Source organism: Chaetura pelagica, unplaced genomic scaffold (assembly GCF_000747805.2).
Source record: "Chaetura pelagica isolate M959 unplaced genomic scaffold, ChaPel_1.0 scaffold49, whole genome shotgun sequence".
Lineage (NCBI taxonomy): Eukaryota > Metazoa > Chordata > Aves > Apodiformes > Apodidae > Chaetura > Chaetura pelagica.
The window spans coordinates 1272401-1281312 of record NW_009970715.1 but is presented as its reverse complement, the minus strand read 5'-3'; the positions used below and the strand labels follow the sequence as shown (position 1 = coordinate 1281312).

The 8912-nt window shown below is 48.2% G+C and overlaps 1 protein-coding gene across 1 annotated transcript in view; it reads left to right on the top strand.

Annotated features, from left to right (window-relative positions):
* The window catches only part of CAMKK1 (calcium/calmodulin-dependent protein kinase kinase 1, alpha), a 61012-nt gene that overhangs the window by 10354 nt on the left and 41746 nt on the right, over positions 1-8912 (top strand). Inside the window, exons 4-6 of the mRNA XM_010006036.1 lie at positions 6278-6329; positions 6882-7018; positions 7672-7708. Of these exons, the coding sequence (XP_010004338.1) occupies positions 6278-6329; positions 6882-7018; positions 7672-7708 (226 nt within the window). The remainder of the gene's footprint in view (positions 1-6277; positions 6330-6881; positions 7019-7671; positions 7709-8912) is intronic.

Genomic DNA, 8912 nt, shown 5'->3' with positions numbered 1-8912 from the left:
CAGGAATGCATTACATGGCTTTGCTTTCCAGCTGAAAAGATTTTTATTTGAAAATTGCAATTGTTGTTGTGTTGCTGCCCTTTTGTTTTGGGAAAACTGATGCTGTGCTGCAGGCTGCTCAGGGTGGGCAGGGTGGTGAGACAGCTCAGCAGGGAGAGGTGGGTTTAGGTTCCCATTGCCTGCTGCATCTTGGGTGGAGGTTAATACTGTGGACGTAGATTTAGCTGGTCAAATCAAAGCCAAAAGTGAAAGGCTGTGTCCAGGTTAGCCTAGTGTGTGTTAGCTAATCCCCACTTAATCTCTGTTTCTTTTTCTAATCTAAGCAAACACTTTGAAGCTACTGCAGCCTGAGTACTGCCATGCCTGGACACTTCTGCTTCAGTCTCTGTACCTGAAGAGGGACAGAGTGTGCAGGTCCCCTTGTTGCCAGCATTGCAGGGACATGCTCTTTTGTTCACCCACTGTGGAGGTTGAGGGCAGGGACAACCAGATCTCAGCAGTGACCCTGGGGCTCTGAAGCTGATTCTGGGAGGTGTGTAAAGTGCTCCAGTGGGTGAAAGGATGGGAACAGAGCAAGTGCATCAGCAGTGTCTGCCTGCCTTTTATTGCAGTGAGTATCAGCATAAGGGAGAAGAGAGAGCAGATGGCTGCTCTGCTGCTGAGAGGCTGGGATGCTCTGGGCTGGGTTTCATGTCCTTGCTGTCCTTTTGGCTGGGACAGTGGGAGCTTCCCCCTTCACCAGCTGCAGCCATCTGCAGACAGGCTGTGACCTCTTTTAGTTACCCACACTTGTGTTTTCCAGGGGGGGACAAGCCATGATGGAGACACCTCCAGTTTCCCCAAATGTTAAAACAGCCCAGGAGCTGGCAGACCTTTTAAAGCTTCAGAGAAATAGAAGCAAACTGCAAAACTGGCTAATGGATGCTCAGCTTCCCACACTTCCCAGTGTGTCTGCCCCACATGCTCCCCCAGTGCTGAGAGAACTTCCATGCTGCTCTGCTTATCCCTCCCATCCAAGGCCAAGTTGCAGCAATGGCCCCAGCCCCCCTGGGGGGAGAGCCAATGCAACTACCCCCTTACCAGCAGTTAGTAGAGTCAATTGCAATTCAGATAGTTGAGTGTATTTTTTCTGTGTGTTGTTGGTTTTTTTCCCCACAAATTTAGCTCTGGAGGGTTGTTTTTGTCTCAGTAGTAAAAAGCAGTAAGGGATAATTGTAGGAAATCAGCCCTTGGTGAGCAGCCCCTAATAACCCATTTATGTGTGCAGTGTTTAGCATGAGGCCAGGGTGTTGCTGCCTGCTTTATTTTCTTTAAGGTAGTGTGCTGCAATAAAAGGGAACAAAACTTAAAAGAAAGCAGAAGATTTTTATTTTGGACTATAATTCTGAGTGTGACTCCTGATTCTTCCTAAAGCATGAGGCCCTTTGCTCACTCTCTTCAGAAAGGCAGAGTTTATTGATGCCAGGAAGTATACCTAGCTCCTGTCATAGCAAAAGGAAAGATTTCTTTTCCTTTAATGAGTTTTGAATCTGGACTAGAATTAGGAAAAACTCTCAAGGGAAAAAGGTGATCACCACAGCTGGGAAAAATCTGGATGGGTTGTATTTACTTTATGGGTTTTTTTTACCTTCTATTGAAGATGAGTGAGCACTTTCCAAGAGCTGAATCACTTGTTGCTCAGAGCAAGGGCAGTGCCATGAAGGGGTGCTTACTGACCTCAGTGGATGCAGGGATTGTGTTAGACTGAGGAAATTGAACTTTCAGCACCAAGTATGTGACCTAGTGCTCCTTCCAAGGAGAAGACCCCATTGGGATGCACAGCTGGCTCCCAGAGCTGAGGTCTTGGCCACTGCTCTCAGTCCCTGCTGCTGCTGAGGCTCATGGAGCTGTTACAGCAGCATTTGTGGGGCTTTGCTGAGGAACCCTTTCCTACTGGAAAGGTTTCAGTGTCTCAGCTTGCAGGAGATGCTTTGACAGTGACTAGAAGGAAAAAAAGAAAAAAGAAAAAGCAGCAAATAAAATGCCAAGGCAAATGTGTCCAGGAGGAGCTCCAGTTTGGAGTCATTGTGCTGATGGAATTTGATTCTGTGATGCCTGGAGTCAGGTCTCCTCCTGATTTCCAATCTCTAAATCAGCTTGCAAAGCAAAGTGGTTATGATGGACATTTGTTATGCTTCTTCTCAACAAAAGCAATAGCATTGTAGGTTGTCAGTGGGATTCTCTCTCTTTTTTTCTTTTCCTTTTTTAATCTGGTTTCCTAAGAAACAAGATTAGTGTGATTGTGCTCTCTGCCTCTGTCCCTAACAACCTGTGCGTGGAGGGCTGCTTCTACCAGTTCTCAGTGATGGGGAGAAATTCCTTCCAAGTTTTTGAAAAGACATGGCTGAACAAAGTGCTGCTGCTGAGCTAAAGGTGGTCAGCAGCAAGCCTTGAACTTTCTAGCCCCTGGAGAATCCACTTCTGGTTCCCACCCAGGCAGGAAGGAAAGGAACATCTCCCATGTTTCTCGTCCTCTCGCTCATGTAACAGCTACTGAGCTGCTGCCAGCTGCAGTCAGGTGTGTTGAGGAGTAGGGAGGTGTTCTCTGGTTTAGTGTAGCACCCCGTGAGGCTGCGAGGAGCTGGGTCACCCGGGGTAAGAGCAGGAGGTGCTGGAGGGAGGCGAGTCCTGCTGCTCCGCGAAGGCATCGCGGCTGCGGCGCTGCCAGCCCGGGGCGACACTGCATGGAGGGGGTCCAGCCTGTAGTGCTGCTGCTGTTGTGACAAATGGTGTCTGGAACAAAAGGTGACAAATGCAGAGCAGGATTTTAGGGGCAGGGCAGCTAAGCCTGTCTGGTTTGGGCTTTTCTCTCAGCGTGCAGCACTATCTCCTGGCAGAGCTTCCTCTTAGCCACTTGGAGGGATGTCATTGTTGAGACAGGACAGGTGAGGAAGGGTTGGAAATGCTCTCTGGTCTGCCCGGCACTACCCCAGGGTGCCATCGTGCTCTAGCAGAGGATTTCTGTAGATGGTAGTGACCTTTGAGCACCATCCCACTCCCCTGCAGGCTGCAGACAGGGACTGTGCAGAGGTTTTCTGCCCTTGCAATGCAAGTCTCCCTGTTAGAGAATAAAATTAAATCCTTAGTGCTGTGAGAGCATCGCAAGGGACAGGTGATAAGTTCTTTTGGCTAGATCTATTTGATCACCTTTTCCTTCCCCAAGTGATGCCTGTTTTGCTGTTGTCGTGACCAGCAGCAGGATGAGGGCTTCAGGTCTGACTGTTGTGAAAGCTGCTGTGTCCCAGGCATCCCCTCATTGCTGTAAACCTGGGATCTCCTTTCCATCAGGCACCCTCACGGAGCAGCTTCCCTCTGGTTTCCAGATGCAAGGGTTTTAAGAGGAGTGCATTAAACTTAGATGGGAAGCATACATCAAAGGAAAGCACAAAATTTCTGCTGCCTCTCAAAGCAAAATGTCCTCTTGTGAATGGTCGGAAGGAAGGTGGGTGCAAGGACATGTGGAGGAAATCTCCTCTGGGCTCCCTCTTTTCCTGAGGAAGCTGAAGCAGCGCTTGCCAGTGCAAAGGGAAAATCCCTCGGCTTGGCTCTGAGCTGGTGCCTTATCAGAAAGGCATTATCTGGGTAATTAGCTCTGCCTGTGAGTACAAATGTCTTTAGCTCTTTCATGCCTGTGAGGCTGGAAGGAGAGCTTGCTGAAGCATCCCCGTGTGGCTTCCATTCTGTGCAGCTCCAATCCAGCGAGGAAACCTCCTTGTCCTTCCAACTCACACTGTAATTAAAGTCTGGCTTCACGGCCACGTGCCCTCCTCTCTGCTCTTGTGATAATTAAGTGGCTCTGGCCAATTGCCGTTTTCATCCCCCTGTTTGCTTTTGAAAGTGCAGTGGGACAGGTAGTCTCCTCATCCAACCCTCCTTGCTTAGTAGCAGAAACTGGTGCTTTGAAGCTGGTGTAGACATATCCTGCTGCTTCTTCCTCAGCAGTAGAGGTGGTTTACAGTCAGCTCACCTACAATACAATAACCCCTACTCATCACCCCTTGTAGCATCTTTCAAGGAGTAGGGGTAACAGCAGTAGCTCTAGTTGCCTCAAATTCTGTCTCTGAGAGCAATTCTTGTCTTTGCTATTGCTCCTGTCTGTACCTTCCCACTCCCTCCAGTCTCTCCCCAGAGCCTTCCCTGGGAAGGACTCACCTGATGTGGCTATGGCTGGTGGCAATGGTTTGGTTCTTCAGGCTGGGTTCCTCAAGCACTGATGCAACTTGGGAGCTGTTAGCAGCAAATTGCATCTTCTGTTTCTTCTTTTTCTGAAGTTCCTTGCCAGAAGGCAGAGAGGACTCATGGTGGGGTTGGAGAAAGGAGACTCTTCTTCTCCTGGATTGGCAGAGGTGGAAAGGGAAATAGATGTACTGATTCCTTTTATATTATTGTTTTTTCCCATAAATTTTATTGTAGGGAGCATAGGAAATCCTTCAGGCTTGATCCTGGTTGTCTTGGAAGTGGTTGTGCACATCTCAGATCCTCTTTCAGCAAGCCATGAATCACTTGGCTGCACTGGACACAGCGCTGTGCAAAGGGAAAGATAAAGACTTCTGTGTCTGTCTCTCAGCACTATCGTTTCCAACAGTTGGCTCAAGAGCTGTCAGGCAGGATTGAGAACTACACAGTGTCTCTTCTCAATTACATGAGTGCAAATCCAGAGGATTTCACTGGAGCAGTACCAAAGATAACAATCCTTCCAGCAAGCCATGAACCTGGTTGCAGCAGGAACACTGACGGGAGATGGAGATCCTGGGGTGTGTGGTGGCATCTCTCCCCGGAAAAACAGCTCAGGAAGGAGCTTGTTGAAATGGTTTGGGTGACTGGTTCCTGCTGTACATGTTAAAAAGAGATAGTGTGCAGAGCCTGCCTCTGTGGTAATCATGTAGAATTCCTTGGCATTTGGCTGTGTCCTGTGGAAGTCCTTGGTAAATTGATTTCACAAGGGTCACTCCAGTGTCAATTACAGATATAGATGCTTAATTAGTAGGAGTAACTGCCCATCCTAGGGGAAGGAGCCCATTCTAGCAAGGGGAGTGACTGTCCCAGTTCCTGGAGGCAGACTGTTTTCCTAAGTAAATTGTACCATGAGCTGTTTTCTTATGAAATATTTATCTGCTAGGCCACTTGGGGCTGTTTGAGTGGCCTTCAAAAAGGTTATTAGTGCAGAGAGCAGATGGAGGCACAGAAACTGTTTATTAAACTCAGATTGCCTTTTCCCTACTATGCTAATGCCAACTGGATGGCAGAAAAAATTACCCTGCCTTCCTCCCACACCTCAGCTGCCTGGGTTTGCAGTGGTGCCAGCATATGATTGGGTACAAGGAGGGAGGGAAGCTGCTGGCAAGAACCCACTTCCCTCCCTGTGCCCTCGCTGTGCTCCTGCACAGAGCTGGCTTTGCAGTTTCTGATGGATGCCCATGAGGTGTCTTGTTCATGGTCTTGGGCATGGTGCTGGAGCACACTACAGGTGCAGCCTGGAAGGAGTCTATGGGACAAAAATAATCTCTGGGAATACAAAAGGCCTCCCCAGGCAGTGCAGAGCTGGGAGAAGGACGACGTCCTTGCTCTGTTCCAGGTCTGTGATGGAGGTTGCAAGGGTGTTAGTGGTATGGCTGGATTCCTATATCCTCTGGCAAAGTAAAGGTGGAATAGCTTGGAAGTGGCTCTGACGTGCAGCATGGCCATAGCATCATGCAAACCAGCAGGTAGGTAAAGGTCAGCTAGAGGAACCTACCTCTTCTCTCAAGGTCCTGCTCCAAATGCATAAATTTGGCTCCTTTTTTTGTTTGGCCAGTATAAAACAAATCAAACCCATTTATTTTTTCATGGGGGGAAAAAAAAAAAAAATGACGGAGGCAATTGGTAGGAAGTGGCTCTGACGTGCAGCATGGCCATAGCATCATGCAAACCAGCAGGTAGGTAAAGGTCAGCTAGAGGAACCTACCTCTTCTCTCAAGGTCCTGCTCCAAATGCATAAATTTGGCTCCTTTTTTTGTTTGGCCAGTATAAAACAAATCAAACCCATTTATTTTTTCCTTGGGGGGAAAAAAAAAAAATGACTGAGGCAAATGGTTAACAGTGTCTTTAGGAAAGCCTGGATCAGTGTGTGTGTGTTGGTTGTGGCCACCACTAACCAGACTTCTCTAGGCTGAGGAACAGCCCTGAGCCATTCTGGGTTGCAGCAATAAACACTTAGTCTCTTGCTCAGTTGTAACACTGCTTTTCCTTCGTCCTTCAGGCTATGAAAGTCCTCTCCAAAAAGAAGCTCTTGAAACAGTATGGATTTCCACGTGAGTACCTCAAGTTGAGGTCTGCACACTGTCCTCAGCCAGGCAAATCTCTAGACATGTTGTTTGCAAGGACTGCAGAACTGGGCCTCATTTGAGAGCTGCCCAAGTAGCTGAAATGCAATGGGTAGTGAAAGGGCAGACGTGACCAGAGGGAAATTCAATGCACACAGTAATTAGGTTCCTGGCTTTGATTTTCTGAGTCTCTTTGAAGTTCTGATCCTCCTGTGTGCATCATCTATAAAACTTAATTAGGTAGGGTAGGCCCCCATGTTCCAGGACCTCTTCTAGCCCCTCAGATAGCACCTGGCTCCAGTGGCTGGACCATGGGACCTGGGAGACAGACCAGGCTGGGAAAGCCAGCAGGATCTGGTCTGCACCGGGCTTGAAAATCTCCATTTTGGGTGGAGACTGCAACACTTTGGAATGATAACAAGGTGATGAGATCTTCCAGAATAGCTGGAGTTGTCAGCAGAGGGCCCAGTGGCTGTTCACTCCTGTGTGCCAAGCAGTGCTGAAAAATTAGTTTCCCTCACCATCTTACCACACTTGCAGGTCGGCCTCCTCCCAGAGGGTCAAAAGCCTCCTCCTCTGGAGACCAGCGAAAACCCATGGCACCACTGGACAGAGTCTATCAGGAAATAGCCATCTTAAAGAAACTGGACCATGTCAACATTGTTAAGCTGATAGAGGTGAGCTGCTTCTCCAACCTGAGCTATACTGAAACAAGTCTGGTTCATATTGTAACAAAAGGATCTTTCTTCAACTGCTCCTACTTCAGCCAAAATTGGTTTCAAATAGTTGTTCAGAAATTTAGGCTGGTGATTCCAAGCAAGATCATACCAATGTATCTGTGACAAACTGACATGCTTATCCTGGGCTTTGGGCTGGTGCCCAAGATAAGGCAGCTGGCTGTGCTGGTAGAAATTATCTTTAAGGTCCCTTCCAACCATTCTGTTATTCTGTGAAACAGCTATAAGCTTGACCTGTGAAACCTGTGTGTAGACAAGGCTGGGAAGGTGCATGAGTACATGGCTTCAGTGCCATTTTCAATATTGGCTAAGGTCAGCTGAGGGCAAGCTCTGCCTTTATCGATAGGCAGGTTCTCCAGATACAGGCAGATGCCCAGATTTTTCTAGAGACAGGAAAGTCTGTGTCCTTCAAAGCCCCTCTCTCTGCAGGAGTCTCTAAATATTAGCCTAAGTTGTTCTCAATGCTCTACAGCTCAGGGCAGTTTGCAGGAAGCAGTAAAATGTTACTTGTTTAAAAATATATCTTTTTTTTTTTTTTTTTCCCCTGCTTGTTTTTTTCCCATTTCCCCTTATTTCTCTGTTCTCAATTACAGGTCCTTGATGACCCTGCAGAGGACAACTTGTACATGGGTATGTGAGTCATATAACCTAACAGAACCATCTGGGCTTAGACCTAGTGATGCAAGAAACACATCAGGGCTTGGGGTCAACACCAGGAGGAAACTTGTACCAGCTTCAGCAGACTTTTTTTTTTTTTATGCAAGGTTCAAACCCTATAAAGGCAGCTGGGATGGAAGGGCCCCTTGCAGTAGGGTAAGGCAGCCTTGTGTCTTAACACAACTGTTCACATCTCCTTGCCATGGGGAGAAGACATGACATTGACTCTGCTCCCCCATCTGGATGTGTTGGTTCCAGTCCTAGAGCCAGGAGAGAGAAGGGAAGGGTGCAGGATGGTTTCTCATCCTCCTGGTCTGAGGTTGGTCTCTCCAGACTCCTCCTGTAGGCTGTGGACAGTGGTAGTGACTCTGGAGAGCAGCCTTGTTTCAAGGTGTTCCCTGTGGCCCCTGCAGAGACACACACCACCCTGCTGAGCCTCAGGACCTCCTAAGCCAGCAGGGCTCCTGCTGTGGGGTGCCCAGGTGGGAGGACAAATCTGACCACACTTTTATATAGAGGGTGAGGAATTTCTGCCCATTATTGTCTTCCTCTCCCCCAAAACTTGGAAGTGCCAGTCACAGCTTTACCCCCAGAAAGGTAAAACCTGGAGGGACAGGCCTGGGAGGCACTGAGGTGCCCTCTGAGGAGGATGTCTGACCCTGTTACATCTCTGCTTCCCTGGAATGTTTCCTGATGAAAAAGGCTCAAAGGCTGCTTCTCATGAAATAATTATAGGATGCTTTTGAAGCTGCCTGTGAAAGGGGGCTCTGCCCAGCAGATGAAGCTGTTACCTCTGAAAGTCAGTGCCTCAGTGGCACTGGCAGCATCACAAAGCAGCAGCCAGGGCAGATGCAGGTGTGGTGGGGAGGGTGGCTGAGGCTGGTTTTTAAAGGCCTGAACTCCTGCGGAGGGAGAGAAGGGGAGAGATGAGATAGCAGGCTTCTTTGTTGAATGAAAAGAAATGCATGAGGAAGTTGAAAAAGCTGCAGAAAAGAAAAACAAACCAACCCAAACCAAACATCCAAAAAACCAAACCCAAACCCAAGCTCTCTCTGTGGAGCATGTTAGCAGTTCTGGGTAAATGTCCTTCCAAAAATGTCCCCCAGTGCAAAGCAAAACTAGAAAAAGTGGTTTTTACTCTCTAGTAACTACTGATGGTATGTACTGCTGTGAGCAC